Source organism: Aulostomus chinensis, chromosome 17, assembly GCF_037954235.1.
Source record: "Aulostomus chinensis isolate RoL2024-O1b breed Wild chromosome 17, RoL_Achi_v1.0, whole genome shotgun sequence".
NCBI classification, from domain to species: Eukaryota; Metazoa; Chordata; class Actinopteri; order Syngnathiformes; family Aulostomidae; genus Aulostomus; species Aulostomus chinensis.
Genome location: NC_141336.1, coordinates 1,190,418 through 1,217,500, shown reverse-complemented (window position 1 = coordinate 1,217,500; position 27,083 = coordinate 1,190,418). Strand labels below are relative to the sequence as shown.

The 27,083-nt window shown below is 49.6% G+C and overlaps 2 protein-coding genes across 6 annotated transcripts; both read right to left on the bottom strand.

The window, feature by feature from the left end:
* Positions 1-2,533: 2,533 nt before the first annotated feature.
* Positions 2,534-17,403, bottom strand: ak7b (adenylate kinase 7b). Of its 4 annotated transcripts, none has more exons than XM_086181799.1 (18): positions 17,142-17,403; positions 16,861-17,072; positions 16,487-16,772; positions 15,304-15,398; positions 14,567-14,677; positions 13,374-13,457; positions 12,305-12,393; positions 10,365-10,455; positions 10,197-10,274; positions 8,691-8,840; positions 8,432-8,545; positions 7,081-7,213; positions 6,255-6,383; positions 5,657-5,722; positions 5,288-5,485; positions 4,253-4,473; positions 3,245-3,403; positions 2,534-3,165 (listed from the first exon to the last, which is right to left on the bottom strand). In XM_086181799.1, the coding sequence occupies exons 1-18, from the start codon at positions 17,266-17,268 to the stop codon at positions 3,127-3,129; spliced, it is 2,382 nt and encodes a 793-aa protein (XP_086037925.1). In that variant the 5' UTR covers positions 17,269-17,403; the 3' UTR covers positions 2,534-3,126. The 4 variants fall into 4 exon arrangements, with proteins under 4 accessions (XP_086037925.1, XP_086037924.1, XP_086037926.1 ...); XM_086181798.1 differs by having other exon boundaries at positions 2,536-3,165; positions 8,417-8,545; XM_086181800.1 differs by having other exon boundaries at positions 2,536-3,165; positions 8,417-8,545; positions 17,184-17,403.
* Positions 17,404-17,844: 441 nt separating this feature from the next.
* Positions 17,845-26,719, bottom strand: galcb (galactosylceramidase b). 2 transcript variants are annotated; one of them, XM_086181802.1, is made up of 17 exons: positions 26,554-26,719; positions 26,405-26,473; positions 26,246-26,309; positions 25,746-25,859; positions 24,881-25,020; positions 24,574-24,612; positions 22,820-22,950; positions 20,481-20,636; positions 20,279-20,403; positions 19,805-19,932; positions 19,465-19,554; positions 19,300-19,389; positions 19,090-19,234; positions 18,746-18,926; positions 18,515-18,678; positions 18,299-18,375; positions 17,845-18,193 (listed from the first exon to the last, which is right to left on the bottom strand). In XM_086181802.1, exons 1-17 carry the CDS (start codon positions 26,692-26,694, stop codon positions 18,044-18,046), a joined length of 2,004 nt encoding a protein of 667 aa, XP_086037928.1. In that variant the 5' UTR covers positions 26,695-26,719; the 3' UTR covers positions 17,845-18,043. The 2 variants fall into 2 exon arrangements, with proteins under 2 accessions (XP_086037928.1, XP_086037929.1); XM_086181803.1 differs by lacking the exon at positions 22,820-22,950 and adding an exon at positions 24,299-24,426 and having other exon boundaries at positions 26,554-26,718.
* Positions 26,720-27,083: the final 364 nt, after the last annotated feature.

The following is a 27,083-nucleotide window of genomic DNA, read 5'->3' as shown; positions in this document are numbered from 1 at the left end:
CTATCATCTATCTATCCATCTATCATCTATCTTTCCATCTATCTATCTAACTATCTATCTATCTATCTATCATCTATCTATAAATCTATCCATCTATCTATCTATCTAACGAGTGAGTACTTGCAGCCTCCACCACACCATAGCAGTACTACCCAGGAGGAGTAATACTGCAGTATTTCCAGGTCAGAGTACCAGGTTTTTGTTGGCTCAGTCAGTGACACACAGGTGTGCTTCTGTCTCCTGGTCTGTGATTGGTCGTTTTCTCTCTCCTGATGGACCTCAGCTGTGATGTCATCCACAGCTGAGGAAGACACAGGAATCACCAAACCCTCCTGGATCTCCTGACCAGGATCCTGAACCTCGTTGGTTCCCAGTCCCAGACTGGGCCGATGAGCTCTGACTCCATCAGGCCTGAGGACTCAGTCAGAACCAGCACATGATCCTGCACTGCCACCTGGTGGTCAGACCTGTTGGAGCCACTTGAACAGGTTCTCACCAACACCACCAGTTTGACCAGAGCAGAATTATGTTGAAGTTTTCAGTGATTTATTTGACTTCATCATTGATCATGATTTTACTTGTAGAACTCAGTGAGGCAGGAACAGAACTGAAGGTTGGTTCATTCTCTCACTTCACTCCTAACTCCTAACTTGATTTATTTTCTAAAATTATTATTTTGTCTGCTTACTGTTAAGAAGGTATTTCTTTATATATTATACACAGGTATGTATATATACACAGATATATGTAGATATATTCTGTGTATATATTTTTATATTTTAGATGTTTATTTAGAAATGGTGGCCCGGTGGAGCAGTGGTCCTCACTGTGGCCCCCCAGCAAGAAGGTTGTGGGTGGAGCAGTGGTCCTCACTGTGGCCCCCCAGCATGAAGGTTGTGGGTGGAGCCCCGGCTGCAGCACGGGGTCTTTCTGGGTGAGTCTCCATGTTCTCCCTGTTCCTGCTGGGTTCTCTCTGGTACTCCAGCTTCCTCCACAGTCCAAAGACATCAAGAGGGACCAGGTTAATCCAGACTCTAAATTGACCGTAGGCGTGGCTGGGAGAGCCAATGGTTGTCTGTCTCTATGTGTTGGCCCTGCCATGGACTGGTGACCTGTCCAGGGGGAAGCTGCTGGGATAGGCTCCACCCCCTACTATCCCAACCTGATTTATAGCTGAAGCTGGTCAGTTCCTCCAGTTCACTGTTTCTTACACAATAACAACAGTCCAAACCTCACTGCCTTGGTTCTTCAGATGTATGAGTGTTTAGCCGCCCTCTGGTGGCCACTTACAGGAACATAAGCAGCATTGCTAATGCCAAGAAGCTAACTTTGGTCTGTTTTAACATTTCAGGGCACATCAGCATCATGCACTCTGGTTATTGCAGTTCTCCTGCAGAGTTCTCAATTCATATGATATGAATTCATCAGTTTTCAGCAACAAGACAAATCCACAGGTCTGTTAGTTTTTCAGCGTTGACAAGTTGTTGACAAGAGTGCAACAAGATAAATCTCCTGAAACAGTTAAAATGTGTGTGTATGTGTTGGTGTGTGTGTGAGTGAAACACACGAACAACATGAAGATCCTGGAGCACATTTCTAAGGTAAGAACACGATTTTCAAGTGCCACTTTGAGGGACAGGAACACAGTCAAATAACCTCACGAGTTCATCCTAAGTGATGAAAAGTTTCAATATGATGATTACCCCTCCATTTTCTCCCTCTTCTCCTGTTGAGGGTGGTGGGGGTGGAGCCTATCCCAGCAGCCTTCCCCCTGGACAGGTCACCAGTCCATAGCAGGGCCAACACATAGAGACAGACAACCATTGGCTCTCCCAGCCACGCCTAGGGTCAATTTAGAGTCTGGATTAACCTGGTCCCTCTTGATGTCTTTGGACTGTGGCTCCACCCACAACCTTCTTGCTGGGGGGCCACAGGGAGGACCACTGCTCCACCGGGCCGCCATGATGATAATTTGATGTAATAATCTGCTCCTGAGCTGTAGTTCAGCTGTCAGTCATTTAACCTGAGTGGGATGTCAGCTGACCTGCACCATTTTCGGTACCTCCCAGGATGGCGGGACTCTCCTCCCCCGGCGGAGCAGTGGAACAAATCAGTTCCTCTCTCATTTACACTTCCAGAAACAGCTGTTGTCATCCTGCTAGCTGTGTTAGCTTCTGCATTTACCCAGAACGTCCATGTCGACTCCCGTACCGGCGCCGCAGCAGGATCACGGGCCAGTACAGGTACACCAACCCTTTTTGGGGAATACTTTTGGTAAATAGAGTAATCTTATTCCTTAGCTAACGTCAGCTAGCCAGCTGCCATTGGTGGTTTCACCTGGAGCGCTACATGCTTCCCCCTCCGGCTGGGTCAGCCTCCCTGCTGCTCTCGAGCTCTTCCACATATTTGCCAAACTCTGGCTGCTGACGTCTCTGGTCACTGAGCGTTCTTCACTTCCTGCAATCAAGTTTTATATCCTCATATTTGTAACTAAGATGTTTCAGGACACACTTGACAAACATGTTTATTATATTTATGGTCAATCTCAGCGTGGTGTTTGTATCTGGGACTCATCGATGACAAACTCAAATTGTCTTGCTGCTGCCTGCATCACAATGTTTTTCCAAACTCAACTAATTTCCCCATGTGGTGATTAAGTGTGTACAATGAAATAATTTGGTGTTCTGTCACAACCAATTACCAACACTTTGGACTCGCGAGTAGCAACATGAGAGAGACACAAATTAGCTGCCTTTTTTTTATCCTTCCTGGAAATAGCAAAGCCAAATCAAAGCAATTACGACCCGAGCGTGTCTACTTTGGAGTTTACCAAGTTCATTACGCAAATTAACTTCCTAATTAGCTTTTGGCTTCATACACACTTTCTGCTTTTTTTAGCAGGGTGGGGGTGGGGGGCTTTTAACTAATGGGCAGTACACCAGAGCCCAAACAAATACGAGTGTAACTACAACAGGGGCTCCGACTGGGCCACTAACGAATCAGACCTCATCAGAACCCCGGCGTGAACGTGAGACGCGTCCCTTTACACCACAGAGAGCAGAGACAACCATGGGACTTTATTTCAGACTTTCTACACGTACACGTTAAGCATGTCGGTCTATGATGTCACAGGTGGGAGGGGTTGTTCTTGATCAGATACTCCGCCTGCAAACAGACCAACCAAAAGTCGTCACAGGCACCAACAGCTACACGTCAAACGACCACAACCAGCTAGAGTTGTTACCAGGAAGTCCACGGGGTCCTGCGGTTGAGCGGAGCAGCACTCCGTCAAACCCTGGGTCAGAGTGGGCAGCACGTTCTCCATCAGGTAGTTCTTCATAGGAACCGACAGAACTTCCAGCTGCTTCTCCGCCTGCTGCTGCACCTCCTGTAAAAGTTTAGACTGACAACCACAGTGAAGATCAAACTTCAGCTCTCATCACTTCCTCCTCCAGCTAACTTGTTTTTGATTCGCAGTTCAAAACACAAAGTTGTTCTCTTCTACTAACTCCTCCTCCACTACTCGCCCCTCCTATTCCACTAACTCCTCCTCCACTACTCGCCCCTCCTATTCCACTAACTCCTCCTCCACTACTCGCCCCTCCTATTCCACTAACTCCTCCTCCACTACCACCCCTCCTATTCCACTAACTCCTCCTCCACTACCTGCCCCTCCTATTCCACTAACTCCTCCTCCACTACCCGCCCCTCCTATTCCACTAACTCCTCCTCCACTACCTGCCCCTCCTATTCTACTAACTCCTCATCCACTACCCGCTCCTCCTATTCTACTAACTCCTCATCCACTACCCGCCCCTCCTATTCTACTAACTCCTCATCCACTACCCGCCCCTCCTATTCTACTAACTCCTCCACTACCCGCCCCTCCTATTCTACTAACTCCTCATCCACTACTCGCCTCTCCTATTCCACTAACTCCTCATCCACTACTCGCCCATCCCATTTTACTAACTCCTCCTCCACAACCCGCCCCTCCTATTCTACTAAGTCCTCCTCCACTACCCGCCCCTCCTATTCTACTAACTCCTCCTCCACTACCCGCCCCTTCTATTCTACTAACTCCTCATCCACTACTCGCCTCTCCTATTCCACTAAGTCCTCATCCACTACTCGCCCGTCCCATTTTACTAACTCCTCCTCCACTACCCGCCCCTCCTTTCTACTAACTCTTCCTCCACTACCTCATCCACTAACTCCTCCTCTAGCACCTCCCTCTCCCCCCAGCACCTACCCACTCCTTCCAGCGTGCAGCCCTCTGCCTCGTCTCCTCGCCCTCCCGCTGCTCCTCTTCCACTTTCTCCTGGGTCTCTCTCCTCATCCTCTCCTCAGCCCTCCTCTTCTCCTCCTCCTCCACCTCTCTTCTGTCGGGGCCGTAGTTCCTGGGTGGACCCAACCTCTCAGTGACCTCATGCATCAGCAGCAGGCTGCCGGGCTGGTTGGTGCCGGTGGTGTCTGGGGGAAGCAGCCATGCAGGTTTCTGATGGGACCTCAACCTCTGAAACTGTCCAGTAAAGTGCAGGTGGAGACGAGCAATCGCTCACCAGTTCATGTCACTCGTTTTAATGCGAGTTCAAACATGCGACACCACCAAGGTGTTAAAGACATTAAATGGATCAAACAAAGCAGTAAAATCATGGTTAGATGTGTAGTGACACAGTCCGCCTGAACAGAACTTCTGAATGATGAAATCAAGATTAATAAACCAGGTCAAAGGATGTCGTAGCAGAACCGGGGTTCTCCATGCAGGTTCCAACTGAATCAGGCTTCTCTCAGCTTGAGGACAACAAACTTTCAGTGAAAACACAATCATATTTCGTCGTCAGTGTAAATTAGTGCATTAATAAAGGCTGAACACTCACCAGTGTGCTCCTTTTTAAATTAAAAAAACAACAGGCAATTAAATAACCAACTCTGTTTTCTCTTTTAAGAACTTATTATTTCATTAGAACTGCTTTAAATATCATGTGAAATGCCATTTTTTGCTGTTATATTCAGTTTGGTCCAAAATGATGTAATCCTGTTCTGTTTGTTGTTTTTGGCTGTTCCAGATACCGTAACACCTCAAATAGACGGGCATCAGAATCAAGCAGCCCCATCAGGTGTTTTGGAGGAGCAGGTACCAGATTAAAGGAACCATAACTAGAAATAGGATGACCGTGTCCACAAGCAGAATTCTCTCAGTCATCATCTGTGCTAATAGGCCTGCCGGAAGTACGTGATTTTATATAACGCACACACACACACATACACACACACAGTGGATTACCCAGGTACACAGGCGTGATGTCCAGCTCATCAAAGTAGTTGAGGACAGTTTCATCTCCTATGTTCTTCTCTCTGTACAAAGCCAGCCGTCGTAGGAAGTACTCCTGCTCGTAGTTGTGTACTTGTACCTGCTTCTCAGACAGGTTCATTACCCGATCCTTCAGGAAGGCATCGGGAGCGTTCAGACTCAACACAAACTCTGTAACACACGAGGAAACAGTGGGAACTTTCCTGGACAGAGAAGCAGCCGCTGTTACATCTCCATTTATTGTGTGTAATCTATGCAGCTCTCAGTACTGCTGTATTTGCAGTACTACAGTGGTGTGTGTGTGTGTGTGTGTGTGTGTGTGGGGGGGGGGGGGGGTCTGACCTGGCATCATCTTCTTGTTGTGTGAAGAAACCTGAGAGGTTCCATCTTCTGGCTTCTGTTCCTCAGCTAAATGAGCAAGATGATGTGGGTAAGTGTGTGTCCACACACCAGGAGGCGTGGCCTCATTCATGACCCTGATGACACGTAAGGTTGGGTACCAAGAACCGGTTTCTATGTGGAACCAGTTCCTAACGTCCTGTTCCGGAACCGTTAAGTAGCTTTTTGAATTTCGATTCCCGCACTAGTTTGTTTTGGGGGCGTGTATCACTCCGCTCTGCGTTCTCTGTGCGTCCGCTAGCAAAAATATCACTCGTCTTTCAAACAGAAAGAGTCTCCTGATGAAGAGGCGGTGACCTGCTGATCATCTCAAAGATCCGGAATCGAGAATCGTTTAGAACAGGAATCGATACTGAGAACCGTAATGGATGAAATCCAAATGATACCCAACTCTAATGGCACATTAAAGTCTTGTATTGTTGTAAAGAGCAAATCAAGCAGCTAACAACACCAATGTGGCTTGAACAAGGTGCCGACGGCGGTGCTCTAACGCTGCCGTCACACACGCCTCCGTCAGCTCTCACGTGACTGACTGGCTCACCTGGGAAAAGCTCTCTAGCTTGTTTGCATGTCTCAGGAAAACCATCCAGAACAAAACCCTGGTTTTTGCAGGGGTTGGAGTTCAGCTTGTTCATCATCACTCCCACCAGCAGCTGATCATCCAGAAGGCCTGCGGGGCAAAAACGGTAATCTGAGCTTGAACTCGTGTGATGTTATTATGAGAGGCATGTTTTTAAAAGGTCCAAAATCAAGAGGCCTGAATTTTATGACTGCCTGAACTAACTCAAGTCACTGAAAAGACACAAGATGCATCCACACAATGCACACTTCCACACTAAAGCTCTGCCTTCAGCCACAGGTGAGGAACGGGCTGGTCTGGAGAGCTCTGAGCTCAGTCCTCACACACCTGTGTCCTGTTAACATGCTGGAGTCATTTACCTGCTATTTTACAGTCCTTGTGTCATGATGTGGTTCTCACACATCCCTGCAGGTTACTCAGTACCATTCATTGAGCCACTGCTCCATTTGCTGGGCCTGGACTCTGCTCTCTGCTAAGACTTGGTCGACCCTACTCGCTGTTAAAGGATCTTAAGTTCGAGCAGCTCGTCGGGTCGAAAGACAGACAACCTCCGCTGTCATCAGCTCTCTACCGCATTCGCACCACTCCATTATCATCAACCTGCTGCAGGACTGAGTCCCTGAACAGGAACTTTAATCACTGCATCTCTGTTTTACGACTCAGAACTGATCAGCTCTTGTTCAAGGGCGGATCCCTCAGCCTGCCTCTTCTGTCTCTGATTATGATGTCATCAGGACACACTGGCCAGGCCAAGAGGTCCCTGGACCTGATGATCAGGGGTCTGCACCTTGGTTTTGGTCCATACTCTCCCTCAGGCTGTTCAGCAGCTCCTGAGCTCCTGTTGCTCCATCATCATCGTCGTCATCACCACCATCATCCTCGTTCTCTGCCTCCACACCAGCGTTCCTCACCACGTTCTCCTGCCAATGAAGATGGAAACTGAGGAGTCACAACCATTCCATCAGAGATGGTTGAGCTGAGCTACCCAACCGCGCATCGGGCGTCCACACACACACAACCTATGAGTGTGTTTAATGTGTGTATTCTATTTTTGTGTACATTGTTCCAGTCAGTATTCCTGCTCTGAGCCACAGCACTACATCATCTAAATGATGAACAAAGGCGTGCTCACACCAAACGCAACGCAAATTTTTCGCGCATTGATATGGCATGTAAAGTCGATTTACAGAGGCAAATTCGTGTGTATTCTCGCTGGGCGGCGTGAACGATGCCAATAATGAAAATCTGCATCGCGTTTGGTGTGAACAGACCTCAAGTCTGCCTGCTGTGTAACCAGGATACTCTCGGCTGCGGAGGCCCACGCCCGGCGAGCGGTGCCAACATCTCCGAGGTCCTGTTGGACCCAAGGGGACGTTTGGCTCCAGGTCAGTGCAGTACTCTGTCTGTGACTTCTCCTCGAAACAGAACTGCAGTTTTACTGGCATCTTTTCCTGTATGAATCTTGAAACGATTCTACTCAGTTTCTGGAGCTTTTCTGGAATACTTTCACCATCTCCAGTCAAATTACGAACCTGTGCTCTCTCACCTGCGTGGGGAAGGTCCAAAAGGGTCCTCATTATTTTGTTCAAGAAACTGAAGATGTCAGCACTACAAACGTAACCCTGAAGAGGTCTAACCCCCTTCCATATTACAGACAAGTTGCTATTTTATTGCCATTTTGCAGAACTCCAAATTAAAGACTGTCGGTTTTTTTACTTACTTCCTCCATCAAGTAATCATCCATATGTCAAGCTTGTGAGGCCTCTTTCAGTGTAACAGCCTATTTGGTTATAAGTGCTATTGATCTCTTAACACCCCTCAGATCTGTAACTACCAATTAATTTCGCCGCTCATGCAGGTATTTTGTTTTTTACTTCTCCATCCTGGACCTGTGGATCCTGAGCCCGACCCCAGCGCAGCGCCGCAGCTTGGGATGGAGATGAATTTAGTTTCATTCGTGGGTTTTCTTCCCAGAACAGCTGATTTCTGAATGCAGTCCTGATGCACAGGTGCATTTGAACTGTGTTGTATTTGCACACCTGCTACACGTGTAGTAGTAGTAGTAGTAGTAGTAGTAGTAGTACATAGTGATACTGAGACACGTTTGAGAAAGAGAAGCTGACCAGATGTGTGATGACCTCAGAGACGGTCTCCCTCGGTCTGATGTGATGGAGCTTGTAGTGGTCACAGATCTGTGCTGAAACGGTGGTCTTCCCCACCGCAGGAGGACCCAGAACACACACGCAGATGGGCTGCAGAGGACACGCACGCACACACACGCGCACACACAGACACACGCACGCATACAGGCTGCAATGTGTACTAATACTATTACTCCTCTAAAACGTGGTTCCGGTTCTGTTTCCAGGTGCTCTGTGCTCTGGGTCCAGTACCTACCAGCAGCCCCCTGGTCTGCCGGTACTCCCACACCACCTGGTCAATGTTCTCCACCAGACCGGTCTCACACTGCCAGTGGATGGAGGACAGCTCCTTGAGATGCAGCGCCTCCATACGAAGGTTGATAAGCATGGAATCTATCTCTGGGAGCTGCCAAGAGACGGTGACAGCAGACAACCAGAGTCAGGACAGAGGAGACCTGGACCTGATCCAGGTTAACTTCTGGATGAGAAATGCTCAGCAGGTTTAGCTAGAAAGAGGTTTGTCTTTTTTGCCCGGTTAAGTAAAAAAGGAAGTAAGTGGGTCACTTGAAAATGTAAAAAGCCTAATTTTGCGTGAATATATTCATATCAAAAGAAGAACTTGTATGAAGGAGACAGCTGGTATGGGCCTGACGGAGTAACAAAAGCCGGTATAGATTGAGAGCATCAGCAGCACCATCACAGCCTGACCTCTGACCCCTGTCAGACGGATCCAGGCACAACGGTGCTGGATTTAACTGTAAACTAAACCTGTCAGTGGTGTACAGCGACAAGTGCGTTGCTCCACACAGCTGCTGAACCTCTCCAGGAGTTTCTCATGAAGGAATTGGATTGTGTCTTATCTTGTTCACAAGGGGGCGCTCTGGGGTCACTGTTGTAGCTTGTCGTAGAGGCCCCCCTCTGAGCTAGAACTTGCAGGGAACCTGATCCAGATCCTAGTGTCCACTTTAGTGATTTGTTGGACAAACACTTCCATCAGGACAAAAACTGAACAAATACTAAACAAATTTTGGCCTAAAACCACAATCAGGTTATGATGTGAGCTCAGGAGGTTCTGGGACTGCTTCGGTTTACCCGTCTATGAGCAGGGTTACACAGACAGATTATCAAAAGATTTTCACAGGCAGTTTACAAGAAAAAGCTGTCCGTCTTTGAGAGAGAGTCCTGAATCTGGATACAGACTTAGGGGGACTCTCATCATCTTAGTGATGGAACACAATCAGGGATGTAATTCCAGACATGGACGAGGGTTCAGTCATGAATCTGATTCTAGGAGAGGGGTGGTGTTAGGGGGAGGTGCTGGTTGTGGTACTACTCCTCCACTGATCAGATTTCTACATCAATTATCTGTTGAGATGATAGAGGAGCCATGATGGAGCCAAACGGGCTCATGTCATTATTTTGTTTTCTGTATCGGTCCAGAGCACCCAGCTGATCTGGGACCAGTTCTTCACTGTGCTGTGATGATCAGATCGAACACAGAGGTGGGAAGCGAGTCTCTGACTCAGGAACGACTGTTTCATGTCGCTGGTGGCTCTTCAGTGATGTCACATAGTAACGCTAAGCTAGCTGGCTAAATGACTGGCGGTCTATCAGATGCACTTTATATGATTGATCTAGTCATGTTTGGCTGTTGGGGGGGTTGCTCTGGTCCAGCATCTCTGCTGCATGACATTATGACATCACACATGGGAACAGGGTCTCATCTACCAAACATGCATTGTATCCTGGAGGTGCAACGTACACTGAGGTCTGGCTGCAGGAAGGCGTCCTCAAACGGCCTCTTCTGGATCTTCCCTGGTCCCAGGACAGAGGCGACGGCCTGGTGGGAGAAATCAGCAGGTCCAGCTTCTACAAAGAGGAGGTAGCTTCCTCGGGGTGTTGCTGCAGGACTGATAGGTGTCACGCTCACCTTGACGATGTCCTCCATGGTGTTGTAGGAGTCGTCCACAGCTAGCAGGTAGTATGACTTGGGCCGATGGTCAATCACGTTCCGTACGACCCTTAAAACCAGATGAGAGAACCACGACTGAGATGCAGCAGCACGGCCATGACCGGTCACACATCAGCAGGGACGGGCAGCGCTGTAGGTCCGGTCAACACTGGCAGCTCCGGGTTCTCTGAGCCAGCCTCCCACAGACGGGACGGCTCCCTCGGGGTGACCCTCCAGTGTGAGTGAGTGTGTGAGTGAGTGTGTGAGGGAGTGAGTGAGTGAGTGAGTGTGTGAGTGAGTGACTGACTGAGTGTGTGAGGTTGTGAGTGAGTGAGTGTGTGTGTGAGTGAGTGAGTGTATGAGTGACTGACTGAGTGTGTGAGGTAGTGAGTGTGTGAGTGTGTGTGTGAGTGAGTGAGTGTGAGTGAGTGACTGACTGACTGAGTGTGTGAGGTAGTGAGTGAGTGAGTGTGTGAGTGAGGGACTGACTGAGTGTGTGAGGTAGTGAGTGTGAGTGAGTGACTGAGTGAGTGTGTGAGTGAGTGAGTGAGTGACTGACTGAGTGAGGGAGTGAGTGAGTGTATGAGTGACTGACTGAGTGTGTGTGTGTGTGTGAGTGAGTGAGTGATTGATTGAGTGTGAGTGAGTGAGTGAGTGTGTGAGTGAGTGAGTGAGTGACTGACTGAGTGTGTGAGGTAGTGAGTGAGTGAGTGTGTGAGTGAGGGACTGACTGAGTGTGTGAGGTAGTGAGTGTGAGTGAGTGAGTGTGTGAGTGAGTGAGTGTGTGTGTGAGTGAGTGAGTGATTGAGTGTGAGTGAGTGAGTGAGGGAGTGTGTGAGTGAGTGTGTGAGTGAGTGTGTGTGTGAGTGAGTGAGTGAAGGAGTGTGTGAGTGAGTGAGTGAGTGATTGAGTGTGAGTGAGTGAGTGAGTGAGTGAGTGTGTGAGTGAGTGTGTGAGGGAGTGAGTGAGTGTGTGTGAGTGAGTGAGTGAGTGTGTGTGTGAGTGAGTGAGGGAGGGAGTGAGTGAGTTTGTGTGTGTGATTGAGTGAGGGAGTGAGTGAGTGTGTGAGGGAGGGAGTGTGTGAGGGAGTGAGTGAGTGTGTGTGACTGACTGAGTGTGTGAGGTAGTGAGTGAGTGTGAGTGAGTAAGTGAGGGAGTGTGTGAGTGAGTGTGTGAGGGAGTGATTGAGTGTGAGTGAGTGAGTGTGTGAGCGAGTGAGTGTGTGAGTGAGTGAGTGAGTGAGTGAGTGAGTGAGTGAGTGTGTGTGTGAGAGTGAGTGAGTGAGTGTGTGTGTGTGTGATTGAGTGAGGGAGTGAGTGAGGGAGTGTGTGAGGGAGGGAGTGTGTGAGGGAGTGAGTGAGTGAGTGTGTGTGTGAGTGAGTGAGTGAGTGTGTGAGGGAAGGAGTGAGTGAGTGTGTGTGTGAGTGAGTGAGTGAGTGTGTGAGGGAGTGAGTGAGGGAGGGAGTGTGGGAGTGAGTGAGGGAGGGAGTGTGTGAGTGAGTGTGTGAGGGAGTGAGTGACTGAGTGTGTGAGGTAGTGAGTGAGTGACTGAGTGAGGGAGTGACTGACTGAGTGTGTGAGGTAGTGAGTGTGTGAGTGAGTGAGTGAGTGACTGAGTGTGGGAGTGAGTGTGTGAGTGAGTGTATGAGTGACTGACTGAGTGAGTGTGTGAGTGAGTGTATGAGTGACTGACTGAGTGTGTGTGTGTGTGAGTGATTGAGTGTGAGTGAGTGAGTGAGGGAGTGAGTGTGTGTGTGAGTGAGTGAGTGTGTGAGGGAGTGATTGAGTGTGAGTGAGTGAGGGAGTGTGTGTGTGAGTGAGGGAGTGAGTGAGTGTGAGTGAGTGTGTGTGTGGGTGAGGGAGTGAGTGAGTGTGTGTGTGGGTGAAGGAGTGAGTGTGTGAGTCAGTGAGTGTCCCACCTCGCCAGGTCATTCACGTGAATGGTGGGAACGATGTTGTCTCCTCCTCCATAAACAGGAATGTCTTCTTCTCGTCCGAGCCATGACATCTAATCACAGACAAGTGTCACACCTCAACACAGGAACCTTTCAGATGTCACTCATCAGGAGTCTTGGAGCTCTCGTGTGTGATGAGCTTCCAGGACAGGCGCCAGTCGAGGAGCTGAGGCCTTCCTGTATGATTCAGTTCCTCGTGAATTCCTGTTTGAGGTAGTTTTACTCACTCGTAGTATTTCTACTATAACATCAGCAGGTGTCTGCAAGGTAACAAGGGTGAACCTGCCAAAATGGTCGGTGGACAAGTTAGATGGCCTGTTCCTTCCCTCGGTGGGTCATGGCAAACATCCCAGGAACAAGGGACTGAGGCTCCACCCACACCATGAGGTTCCATTAAGAACCAAGCTGAGAACCAGACTTCCTCTCTGGTGTCACACCTTGAAATGCACAAGTCATGACTGTTGGTGTACAGGGAGCTCGTGCACACCAGTGGAACCCGGACGCAGCACTGACACGAAGAAAGTTCACGTGAGAACACACTACACAAACCCAGGAGTTCACCAACACACACGGATGCTGTAAAGGTCAAAGGTCAGCAGAGTTTTCGAGCTGTTGAGTTGAGTGGATGTGACGCAGAAACAGTTCTGACATGAAACCTGTGGATGTAGTCTGAGAAGAACCAGGGGCGATCTGTCAATCTGGATGGATCCAGTTCAGATCCAATCACAGCAATAAGAAAACAATCGTTTGGCTCACCTTAAAGTGATTTAATAAATGATGGAAACCCTGTCATCCAATCAGAATCCATCTGAATTTACATCATCATGTTCAACATCAAAGAAGACATGGTGGAGACAGTTAGATGGATGCTGACATCATCATCATCATCACTGACCTCAAGTCAGAAGGTGCGCACGCATGCACGCACACACACACACCTGTGTACTCTGGTGGAAGACACCAACCAAGATGGCCGCTGGTTTTCCTTGAGTCAGCAGTGACAAAGAGCCACACAACCGTCATGAAGTCTCACCTTGAAGAAGAGGTGGAAGAGCTGCTCTCCCATCCCGTACTGAAGACCTGACGCCACCACGTAGGTGGAGAACAAGGTTCTGTTCTGAAAGCAACAGCGTGATCGAGCACACGAGTCAGTGGAATGTCTGGTTGGCACATGTGATGACACCGTCTCCACTAAGGCTGCAACAACGAATCGATAAATCGATTGAAAGTCAATTAATAAATTCGTAATTTGATTATCAATAACTCATCGGCAAAGACATGCGAGTGTTTTTTGACATGTAATGCCACGAATATATAAGGGGGATACGAGTAGGACTTGCGCGCACTAGCGACCGCAGACCACAACAACAATGGCGGCGTCCACTGCAGCAGCCCGTGGCGGTAGGCTGAGAAGAGCTAAAGGCTGGCAGTGTTTCACTCTCACTAAAGAAAAGAAAAAATGACTTGTAAACTTTACAAAGAGGACTTCGCTTGGCACGGGAACAGGACCGTCATGAATGAACACCTGAGCAGAAAGCAGGTAGGAGTTGTAGCGGAGCTGAATGAAGACTCGCCTCGGTAAATTAGCTTGTGGGCTGGCCTGGAGCAGACGGAGTTGTCTTGGCTGTTAACATTTAAATGTACTTTCCACAGCGCAAAGCCTGGTTTCTTTTCACGGTTCAGTCCTGGTCAGGACTCGGGTCCCATCAGTCCGTTTACTGCTCTGTTTGTGCCACAGAAACATGAACGCAAAGACGTGATCAAGTCACTCAGCAGGTTGCTGATCCGGTCTGGGGCGGAAACGCTACGTGCCTGTCCGTGTGTGTACGTGTGTGTAATTACAAGATACAGGAGGCGGGCCTAGAGCCGATCCGAGCTCTGAGCAGTAATAGAAACCAGGCTTTAGCATGCAGCCCTGCACCTTAAAGCTGAGACATCTACGTCATCTAACATCTAGACCTGCTGTGCCAGATTATAGAGCCAAGAACATGAAATGACTAGAATGTATTTTTTCAAAAAGAAAAATAAAGTTTTTTTTAATTTTTTTTATTTTTATTGTCTTTATTGTTAGTTAGAACATACCTAAAACAACTTCATGCCAAATTGTAAAGGTAATTGCAAAAAAGTGTGATATTCCGATTAATCGATAAAATAAAAGCAGATTAATCGATAATTTGATAAATCGTTACTTGCAGCCTTAGTCCCCACAGGAGTGTTGAGACTCACACTTTTCCCCATTTTGGCGACCCTCTTCTCCAGGTCGAGGTGCTGCTTGAAGCTGGGATGAGCTCGTCTTCTCCTGAAATCTTCATCCGTGAAAGGAAGCTCAAGATCGTCCTGTAACAGACGAACGAGGACGTCATGAAGAACATCACGCTGACAGTGTTAGCTTAGTTAGCTCGTTTCTATCTCCAAGCAACATGTTTGTAGATTACTGATCATCTGGCTGGATTAAGAAGGCCTGGATTATTCCGGATGACGACCTGGAGAGTTTAGCTGTTGTTAGCCATCAGTATCCATTAGCTTCCAGCTAAGTGGAACCGTTCAAAGCAGATGGCCGTCCCCGTTGAGCCAGGATCTGCTCCACCTTCCTGCTGGTAAAGGAAGGTTCTGGTGGCTGCTGTTGCAGGATGTGCTGCTGATGGAGAATTGTTGGGTGGAGGTTCATTGAAGGAGGGAGGTGCTGGACCTGCTCTACTTGGACAGAGTCAGGACAGGACTTTGGTTGGGGTTTGACGCCGCACAAATAAACCTGACTGGACTTAAGTCTAGGCAGCTGGCTCTCCCTGCATTCTGGAGTCATAGAGAAGAGATCACTTCATTAGCGAGTTCTCCTGGTGAGGGGCAGCGCTGGCTTACAGTTTAGGGAGCCTCCTCCTCTCGGCTGCTTGCCTCAGAAACTGGATCCTGTAATTAAATGGTTTCTTCTGACTGAAATATAAACATCTCAAATGTCCACTCACAAGACTGAAGGGCTTGGTGCAGGCCCAAGTCATCACTGTGGAGACGAGGATGAACATCTTTGGTGCAGTAAAATCGCTCAGTCTGCCGTGAAGAGCTACAAACACAGGACAGGTGGGTGGCGTCAGCTGCAGCAGGCGGGGCTGCAGCAGGCGGGGCTGCAGCAGGCGGGGCTGCAGCAGGCGGGGCTGCAGCAGGCGGGGCTGCAGCAGGCGGGGCTGCAGCAGCTGCCAGCTCACTGCTCAAAGCACCGTTCTAGAACAGAACATCTACAAAAAGAAGAGCCAACAGCTCACCCTGCTCTTGGAAATGGGGTCATTCAGCGATGAAGGATGCAGCAACCTGTCTGGTACCTGAGGGGAGGAGCCAGTGTGGACACGCCTGCCTCTGGGCACTCATTCATGCCCTCAGATCACCTGACTTGTTTTTACTGAGCTCTTCTTTAGTACTTTTGAACTTGCGTCAATTGTAATTACTCTGTTATATTTCTATCCTGTATCATTTTTCATGGTACTTATACTTCAGATCTCCATACGTAGTTCTTCATGATGGTGCTAGGAGGCTGTGTGAGCCCCACCCTTCCACCTTGGCGCTCTGTGTGGATTCTATCAGCTCTCCAAGGGTTCTATCAATGAAGTTCTGTTTCTGTTGTCAGAACTTGTTCCCTCAGTCTAGTTACTTCATTGCTTGTGGCCACTTTGAATTCCTCTAGACCAGTGGTTCCCAACCTTTTTCAACTCAGGGCCCACTTTTGAGTCTCAAAAATTTTGGTGGCCCACCTCTGACTCCATAAATACGGAGGCAAAACTATGAGTTTCCAGAGCGCTTTTTTATTGAAGATGGAACATAAAGGACTGAACTAATAATAAAAAGAATATTTGAATATCTATAATATCCTTTTAAATGTAACTGATTTTTAACATGAAGGACATTATTCTGTTTATTTATTTTTATAACGGCCTAATTACACTCCTCCCACCCCACAATATTTTGGAAATGATTTGGCGGCACACTTGCAATACCTTCGCGGCCCACCAGGGGCCGCGGGCCCATAGGTTGGGAATCACTGCTCTGAACTATGAAAGCGCTGATAAGAATGGACGGTAAGAACGCAGCAGCGAGCGCCTCCTCTCTCTGGGCTCCAGGGATCACCTGAACCAGAATGAGTCATTGGCACATCCTGACCTGACACTGCCCACAGGGCCTCCTCCACCTGGTCAGGGTGCTGGCTGATATTGTAGACGATGACGTCACACTCCATCAGTTTGAGAAACAGCTGACCCCTGGTCAGTGAGGGAGGGAGTGCCAGATACTCCTCCGTCACGTGACCTCGGTCCAGCTCGGTCTTGTCACGAACGGTGCCGACAATCTGGAAGGCTGGACTGCGGTTCCGGTTCGACTTCAGCCTGTCCTCCTCCTCACTCTCCGCCTCTCCCTCGGACGAAGGCGCGGGCATGCGCGCTGACAAGTACTGACAGACGGGGGGACGTCAAAAAACTGAACCTGTTAACGTGTGCTAGCAAGCTGGGTTCCAGCTGAGAACATGCAGCACCACTTACCCTCGCGACCCATTTAGACGCGAACGAGTCCAGGTTGTTGATGAAAACTCGCGTGGGAGCCTCCTGAACTTCCTCCATCTCCGCTGTCGACCAACATGGAGGCGCGGCCGTGAGCAGTTGTGACGCGTTGCCATGGTGATGGGACGCGGCGCGCGCGTCTCCAGTTGACCGTCTGCATACTTCAACTGTAGGCAAGCGCTGGAGTTCCTTCGCTGAGGAAAAAACGACATCAACCTACATTTTTCTTTCGGAAAAGGTTTTAACCTGAGAGCCGACATCACCTCCATCGTCTCTGCGTGCTGGGTTCGGTTCGTCTCCGTCACCTGTGAGCGGAGCAACACTCCAGCCGGTCCACACGCGCGCGCGCACACAGTCCAGGGTGTGGAAGTTCAAATGAAGCTTCTTCATTTGTGGAGCTGTTAGTTGCTCTTTGAACGGGAAGTTCTCATTTTGTTTCGTTTTAATTGAATGTACGGTCACATTACATCAATAACCAAATATTTTAGCAGTATTTGTACATGTGAATACTCTACAACTAAAGGACTAGAACACATTGTTCCAGTCAAGTATTCTTACAGGAAAAGATCCTTCAACAGTTGAAATTTGACATCAAAATCCTTGACTTAGATGAACATTATGTTGCAACACCGAATGTTGGTGTCGGTCAAAACGCAAACCACGGAGCTCCAGATGTGACCAGCTGGACCACCTTCCTGCTGACCAACCTAGACGCCACCTTGTAAACCTGCTGAGGTCCGAGTGACGACCCGGCCGCTAACTGCTGTTCTGGAGCGGAGGGCCGCAGCATCCCTCAAAGCTCATTGGCTGACGGAACCGGGGCAGGACATCTGCACCTGGAAGCCTCTCTCATGTTGGCTCCACTGTCCAACAGAAGACGCTGCAGCGGAGTTTACTAACTCAACCACACACGACTGGAAACTGCTGCTCTGCAGTTTTTCAGTGTCATAGGAAACGGTTTTATTGCGTTAACGCCACAAAGTGCAGCACCACGGCCAAGGAGCTCAGCAGGAGCGGTCAGTGCTTCAACTTCCCTTCATGCTAGTTAAGAAAAATACTGAAGACAGAAGAATCAAACGTGTTTGGCGAAGCCAGAGGAAGCCCTCTGATGTGTCCAATCAATGTATTGATCAATCAATAATTTAATCAGACAGAATAAAGTCGATCATTCTTCCTCTGCCTCCACAGCAAAGTTATCAAACTGAGCCAGTTCGAATGAGTGAGTCCCGATGGCGGCCCAGCCGTTCTTCGGGGTCGTGATGGTGGCGTTCTTCCACAGCGGGAGTCCGTTCAGCTGCCCTGACGCGTACTGCCCCTGGAGGGGAGACAGCAGAGTGGCACCGTGCTCACAACGTTCTGAGTCAGCACTTTCTCCTGGTATTACAGGAACTACAGTGAGGTCACGACCTCTGACACATACTTGTAGTGTGAGTGACAGTGTGTACCAGCGATAGGCCTGAGTACCCGACTGACCCTCAGCCAGGACGGTCTGACCCGCTGTGGAGAAGAACACACACACACACACACACACACACACACACACACACACACACACACACACACCCCCCTTGTCATCCAGCTCGTCGCTTGTGGTCACCATGATAAATGTGCCATGGAGCCGAGGGAGGCTACTGACCGAGATCATTGGTGACTTTGTACATTCCATCTGCAAAGACCCAGAAAAAGAGGCCCTTGGCGCTGCGGACCGCCTGCCCCCCTTTATCCACCCTGGCAGCGATGAACACCCCCCCAGTCTTAGCGCTCTCCATGAACACGTCACACGTGACAGTCAGATACTGCCTGGAAAACAACACACATGAAACACTGTCCGGGCCCCAGGAGGGACATGAAGGTGACGTCACCTCACCACTGATAGTCTCCTACAACGCTGATGGTCTGGTCGGCGTCCGTCACCCACGTGATGGGTCTCTCTGTCAGAACCTGACGTAAGGTGAAGACGTGAGGTCCTGGGTCGGTCAGGTTGGTGTAGTACTCAAACACCCCTGTCTGGTCAGCGAAGTACGGCGCCTCAGAGAAGGGAGGGTTTCCTACGCCGGGGTGACACAGACGGATACGGTCCAGTTCAACCGGTTAGAAAGGACATTTTATAATTACATCAAAGCTTCGATGGTGAATCTTTTGGTGACGCTTTCCCAAAGAATATCAGGAGGAGTAGGAATATCAAGAGCTTCTCGCATGTACGGAACTTACGAACACAGAAGTCGTCCTTGTAGGTGCTGGGGAAGTGAGCAGAGGGCGGAGGGTCTGGGTAGGAGCCCTTCTGCCCCGTTGGGACGGTGGTTAATGTGTACACCTCGTCTTCAGAGAGACTCAAGGTAAACGATCCGTTGGCGAGCTGCAATCAGAGATCCGACTTAGTTTGGTGCAAGATTTCGTAGCCAAAGAATCTTGTCCTCTCACCTTCAGCGGAGCCAGACGCTCAAAGAAGGAGGGCTTCTTTGTCTTGAAGTTAAACTGCGACCGCCATACTTGGAGCTCCTTGATGGAGGCCTGGGAAAAACCAGCATCCATGAGAACCTCCGGAGCGACTGCTCTCGCTACCTCTTACTTTGAGACAGAACTCACAAAGGACCCCTCCAGCTGGAAGGTTGCTATCTGGGGCGTCACGTTGAAGGGAGGGAGTGGCGGTCGAATGCAAACTGAATGATCATGCGTCTGTGAAGAAAATCCAGAGAAACTGGTGAACGACTGCGACCGGAAGAGAAGCTCTCACGCTCCTGTTGATCTCTGAAAGCTGAAAATGCGGTTCTGAACCTTGACCTCTGAGCAGCTTCAGGCACTTGAAAGATAATTTCTTAAGAACCTGAAGAAGATTTAGCAACTGAGCAGACGACCAGAACCAGTCATTTAGACACACTTTAAAAAGTTAATTGAAATTGATGCATTTACAAAAGGAGGCACTTGCCATGGTTTCTATGACAACAGTCAGGTTTCCTCCTCTGTCTGTGAGGGCTACATAACTTCCACCTTTTGCCAGATGTCCAACAGTCTGCAGGTAGGTCCATCCAGGCTGGGTGAACTGGGTCGTGTGGGCTGGTACCAAGCCAACACAGAACAAAGCATGACCACTTCTACCAGAATGAGAAACTAACAACTTGAACTGGACTGTTTTAAAATTAAGTTTGTGTCAAGGAAAACAGGCTTTTCTTTACTCTTTTAAGCCATCGGCATTTTTAACATGAACAAATTAATAACCGATGGTATATTGTCTCCATTATTGACTGAGGACATTTCCTCCAGACGCCCCACCCTATGGAAAAGGTTCGGTTTCCATCGAGAGGAAATACCGGGTTGTGCCGATTAAGCATTTCTGAAGGAGTCTTTCAGAAATCCAGTATATCTAACATCCAGGACTGGTGAGACCCCCCCAGATGCAGACCTGTGATCCAGATGGGAGAATCCACGACATAGTGGCCACTCCAGGGCTCCTCAGCCGTCATCAGCCCGTCTCGGCCAAACGGCAGGTCCTGGTAGTAGCTGGCCACCAAGTTCCAGGAGATGGTTCTGCAGTAAGAGTCAAGCTCATCAAGTTCTCCTGCACAGTTCTAAGCCAGAGTAGATTCAAAGGTGTGCTCTCTTACGCGGTCATGTTTCCGTTGACGTAGTTCTGGTTGAGAATGCGAGCCCAGCAGCCTCCTCCCACCTCGTCGTTGAAGGTGCTGTAGTCCTCCGAGGACCACAGTCTCTTCTGTGTCTTCAGGGCATCGTTCACCGTGGTGGTGCCTGGGTAGTGGGCCCTGCAGGGTCACACACAGAGCAGGTGCAAAGATTCCCATCACTTCCTCATCAGACAGAAGGATGTTCTAGAAGATCCACTGAGAGCGAATGTTCCTTCTTTGTTGTCACCATGTTGACAGCAGCTCATCTCAAGTGCAGCTTCACATCTGCCGAGGCCCGAGAACACACCCTTGCCAGGCGGCTCTGCCACTTTAGTTGTGTAAAATAAAAGCATTGGTAAATTTCTGATGAAAATCTGGGAGGGAACAACTGCAGTTCAGTCTAAATTACAACTGGTGAGGTCAAAGGTCACCACTCCATCATCACAATGCACTCTAACTAACCTTATTGGTTTGGAGGCATCCGTGTTGGCTGTGATGGTGGCGGTGGTCATGGTGGCTCGTAGGCCATTTGATGTAGCTGAGCGTGAGTTGGTTGAGCTGCTCCATCAGACATTCACCCGATGGATTTTGCATCAGGGACGCATCATTCACAACGTGCGTTGTTTCAACAACGCAACAAGTCATTGGCTACATTATTTTCCTTGACACCAGTGCTATTTGATGTTACCATGGTTACAGGTTGGTAACAGATTAATGGTGAATACATTTCCATGATAGAGTATTCTTCAAGACCATGGGATGCAGGGGTTAATTTGAGATCCTGCCAGAACGAGATCCTGCCAGAACAAGATCCAGCCCCTCTGAATTTTGGCCTCCCTGTGTTCCGCTACTTATTTGGGCAGATCAGGTACCTCTTGTATTAAAAGAAAATATGAAAATGTTTTAAAAATGTTTAAAATACAACAATAATGTGCATAGATGAATTTACAGACCAAATCCTTAGAATTTCATGTTGTTCATTGAGATTCAACGTCATTTGAAAGAGTAGCAGATCTGTTGATGCGCTGACACCAACAAACCACGCCCCTCACACCAACAAATAACCTTTCGAAATTCGCCGCCTCTGAGGAGCAAGCAGGGAGGAAATAAACAGTTCTTGTTTCAACGCCAACATCTCGAAAAGACAGTTAAATTTGCAGTTTTTTCAAAAAGAAGGAATAACGCTTAAAACGAGGCAGAAAAGCCTCCACAAGCGGCGAGGAGGGCAGCTGCAGCGGTCATGTTGACGAGCAAAATCAGCTGCAGCAGGAGACTAGCGCCGCCACAGCGAGCCAGGTTCACCTCCAGCTAGCCAGGTTCACCTCCAGCTAGCCAGGTTCACCTCCAGCGAGCCTGGTTCACCTCCAGCTAGCCAGGTTCACCTCCAGCTAGCCAGGTTCACCTCCAGCGAGCCTGGTTCACCTCCAGCTAGTCTGGTTCACCTCCAGCGAGCCTGGTTCACCTCCAGCTAGCCAGGTTCACTTCCAGCGAGCCTGGTTCACCTCCAGCTAGCCTGGTTCACCTCCAGCTAGCCTGGTTCATCTCCAGCGAGCCTGGTTCACCTCCAGCGAGCCTGGTTCACCTCCAGCGAGCCTGGTTCACCTCCAGCTAGCCAAGCCGGGTCTAACGTCACGTGGGGTGTCTTGGACAACTGAATGGTGAGCAGACCGTCTAACAAGAGGCCGCCGTGCCACTCTTTTAATCCCGTAATAATAATAATGGAGGATTTGTGTGATTTATTGTGAGCTCTTTTTTGTTTGTTTTCCAAGTTGGACCTGTTGAGAAACGAACTGCTGACTGTAGACTCTGAGTCCACCTGTGGTGACGTGGGCGCTCACCTGTGCTGCTCAGAGGAGGCTAATAACTGAATTATCGTCATAACGTTGATACCATGGCTATGATTTGAAATGGAGGCTTGTGAGTCCCACATCATGGCAAGTGGGCGTTTGGATGTTGTTTTCTGTGTGCGTTCTAGGACCTGAGCCCCTCTCTCACCCCTGAGCCCTCATATGTACTTAGCGTTCCGGTACCTAAGGATTTACAAATTAAGCACTGATGGGATGATATGCGAAGAGCAACAGTGTCATTTAATTAAGAACCTAAAGAATCTTCTGGTTCCTGTAATACAGAAACCAGAAGATTCTTTAGCTCCTCTAATGTTTGAGCAACCACAGGAGCAGGCGAGAGACGCTCACGCTCAGGATCGCAGGCACGTGAGGATGTTAGTAGAGTTCATGTCCAGAGCCTCAGAATGACTGTGAGTGGACCAGGTACCAGTATTCAGCCAGAATCCCACCACAGGTAGCAGAGGAAGGTCCTACCCTATCACGTCTACCGCCCGGCTGAGCTCGGGGTCGAGCAGCAGGGACAAGGCAATGGGCTCCCACAGGTTGTCACTGGCTATGATCCTGACCCTCTCCAGGCCACTTTTGTCCAGAGTGTACCGCAGCAGCTGGTACACACACACACACACACACACACACACACACAGAGCAGAGGGAGAGAGAGGGATGGACAGCTGCTGTCACTGGGTGCCGCCACGCGAAAACACATCCCTGAGAAAAAGATCTTTGCACTGTCACCCATGTTTATGTCACCGCTGGCACGCCGCCGAGTGGCCGACATGGCCGTCTGCACCAGGGGGAAAATGAGTCTCCAGACATTTGTATGTACACGATTGCGGCGCCGGGGAATTCCACCAGGTCAAATCAGAAAGTTACTTTTGTTCAACCGCACGTGAGTGATTCCCCTCTGGATGCTCTAAGCAATGTAGTCCAGGCACACCACGAGCTACCGCTGGCACGCCGTCAATACTGCTGGCATGCCATTAGCCAGCAAGTAATGCTAACCAGAAAGATGGTCATGTTGGAGACTGAGGAGAGTGAAACTGGACAGCAAGACGAGGTCTGCTGTCGGGAGGTTTTTGGTTTTGATCAAATACAACATGGACCTACAGGCAATTGACTGAAAACTATGTCTGCTAAAGTTGGAGCTGGTGGAGGAGACACCAGCAACTTCCCCACCCATTCAACAGAAAACATTTAGGGAGACTTGTCCCCACGTCCAGTCATGCAGCAACAATAACCTGGCCCCACCCAGCACTAACGCCATCGAGACGCAGCAGCAAGCACACTTGCCCCCCTCCAGACCTTTGCAAACCCTGACACCAAGATTTTAAGATTAGACCTTTACCAGTTTTCACGTCTGACAGTTATTTGATCTACAGCGCCACAGAGTGACACGTTCTTTGTAGGCCAACCTTAAGTTAGCATCGCCCTGGGTTCCCTCACCCATCTGCCAATGCACTTTTTACAGAAAATCCCCTCTGTGGTGGCGACCAAAGCGCACAATTTCTACAGGATCGCCTTCACCGATGAACACATTTATGATTTTTCAAGCGTAACTATGATGATTAAATGAACAAGGTGGCACTAACTACTGTGTATCTGCACTGACAGAATGCAGCAATACATGTAGTTAAATATACTCAGAGCTGAAGTGGAAGTACACAACCGTGCACATTCTCATTTTATCTCGTGAGGTGGTTTTTTATTTGCCACCTGTGACACTAAGAGAAACAGAAAAACAGCCATAAACATTGAGCTCTGATCCTGCACAGCAATCAGCACTGGAGGAAAGAAATAAAAAAGTACCTTCATGACCCATAAAGGCATTAAAACAATCATGTGACTGTCACATGATTAGTCAGTCATCAGGAAACACATGGTCAGCACCGTGGGGCCGAGCGGTCATGCAGTGAGAAGCTTTAGTGTTTCCTGCCTCCAGCTGATGATACTTACCCGATCACCCCTACGACATCACTAAGGTTGGGGTCGGCCATCATAGAGGTGGCAATGCTCCAATCCCCGTCGGCCGCGACGATACCCACACCAGTTAGACCCACTTTATCCAGCGTGCTGCGCAGCACCTTGGCAACAGAGACATGCTCTCAGAGGAACACAGCTGGACAAGTTCTCACGAAGGAGGACACTCAATGTTGGTGGCTGTTTTTCTCCTCTGGTTCTCAGCGCAGGCGATGCTGCTTGTTCTCTTTGGAAGCAGAGGTTCGCCTTACCTTGATGTACTTGCTGTCAAAGGATCGCTCGTTCCAGATCTAGACACCAGGAGGAGAGATTCGGTTATACAGGATCACTCAGTGGAGGGGATCAGTAGGTCCTGAGCGCTGGTGCCGCTGATGAACGACACCTGACGTCTGTCTGGGGACCCGCCTGACTGATGGGAGTCTGCGCAGGTTCCGTATCAGTGACAACCGAGCTGAAGTAACTTGCTCTCATCCTGGCTTAAGCTGACACGAGACACTTCACCTTCTTCCCCTGAACAAGAGTTTGTTCCAGAAAGAGACAGAAAAAAAGATGACCCACCCCAACGTAATTGATGTCCAGACCATGGAACTGTTTGGCACCAATGATCCAGTTGACCACGTACATTGCAGTGATGTCAGGGAAGTCATAGGGCCAGTTCTTACCCCGGCCCACCCAGCCAGGAAAGGCCCAGGGCAAACCTGCAGAAACAGGGCAACTTGGAGTCACCGAAGATGAACTATGACCTCAGTACGATGCTTCTAACTGGACCGGATGATGTGGAGACCCCGGGATGGTCGGACTGGAACCACCACAGCTCCCCCAGTACACCACCGCCATCATCAACATCATCTCCCCAAAAGAACTGAAGAAGCCTCTCTGATCAGAGGCCAAACATCCTCAGCTGAAAAATTCAGTTTACCATGACACAGCACCGAAGAGGAACCAGGACTACAAGAACAAAGGCTGGAGGAGCCACTAGAGGAACCAGGACAAATGGAATGAATCAGGGCTAGAGGTACAACGAGTAGAGAAACCAGGCTGGAGGAATAAAGGCGTAAGGAACTGGGACTAGAGAACACCAGTATTAGAGAAAACCAGGTCTAGAGAAATCAGGACTAGAGGAACCAGGATTGGATGAGCCAAAACTGGAGGAGCCAGAACTAGTGGAGACAGAACTTGAGATGCCAGAACTAGAAAACTGAGACTAGAATTGGGATTGGGGGAGCCAGTGCTGGAAGAGCCAGAACTAGAGGAGACAGGACTTGAGGTACCAGGTACCAGGTCGAGAGGGACAAGAACTAGAGGAGCCAGTGCTTCAGGAGCCAGGACTACAGGAGCAAGAACGAGTAACCAGGGCCAGAAGAACCAGAATTAGAGGAACAAGTCCCTCTGGTCTCTGGTGAAGTTCTGTGTGCTTTCGTACCGATGAGAGTGATGTCGGGGTTCCTCTTCTTGGCCTCCTTCATGAGCCACCACTCGTAGCCTCGGAAGTAGTTCTCATCGTTCTCATAGTGCATGTGCGACGGCTCCGTTCCATCTTTGAGAGAACAGCAGAACAATGTTAAACACATATGTGACACGGAACCTCAATGTTCACATGCAGGAAGGTGCGATATTTGTCCAAGTACCAGTTTGAACTCAATACTCCCCAGCAAGGGTGCTCAGCAGGTGCTGGGTTGTTGGCTGTGTGAGGTCAGATCACAGACACCCACGACTTCAGAGCAAAGGTCTCTGATCTTCCCTGTCAAATGAACTGGTTCCTACTCACAAACTCTCAGCTGCAAAAGTGAGTTGGGACTATCAGGACTGATGTGACGGGGCTCCAGCTGAAACTGTAACCAGGATCTGCTGCCCCCCTCGGATCCGAGCCAGAACCCTCCCAGTCCTCAGTCCTCCCAGTCAGTGGTACCTGGACCCACTCACCTGTCGTTTGAGCGTCTCCTCCCATCTCCACCTTCAGGATCTGCAAACTGGCCCCAAAGTTGGGCTGCAGACAGAAAGAAGGCCGACCGGTCATTTTCAAAGGACCGTGAAACTTAATCGGAACGGTTTCGATCCTTAGTGACGTCACTGCCACTTTACCTTGAACAGGTAGTCGAGGATGCGGCTGCGGTGCGGCTCCGCGTAGTTGATCAGTAACCGCGAAGTGGCCTGTACGAACCGGGACACAGACACTAGTCACGGACTCGTTCAGCGACTCTGAGGACAAGCAGGAAGTGGAAGTTTCTCACCCCTCCGCCGCTCAGACCGCCAACCCCGTCGAACACCCTCCCCAGCCCGCCTCCGTCGTCCAGGACGTAGGCCTGAGGACGGCATCGGTCCACGGTCGCGCCCAGGAGAAGCATCAGAACGCTCACCACCCTCCGGTCCATGTCGCTGCTGCCGAACTGACGGGAGCGCGCTCATGGGAGGTCATGTGACTGCGCGGCACTGCCGTCACGTGGGCTGGTTTGCACTTCCTCGTTGTCTCCGGGGCGACGGACGCGGAAGTTTGAGTCTCAACGAAAACGAGTTTGTTTCCACCGAGACGTTTAACGCGAGCCTCTTCATTGCAGTGCAGCTCCGCTGGAGCAGGACGGCGAGCCGCTGAACGGTGCCGGGGGGAAGAAGACGCGTTCAGCGGGCTCCTCTGACCTGAGCGCAGAGTCCAGTAACCGACACCGTCGCTGGGTGTCGCTGTTGTCCACATAATCCGCCTGGCACGGTCCTGAGCCTCCATCTCGAGCTGGAACCACGGTGAATACACGACCAGGGTCGAGCA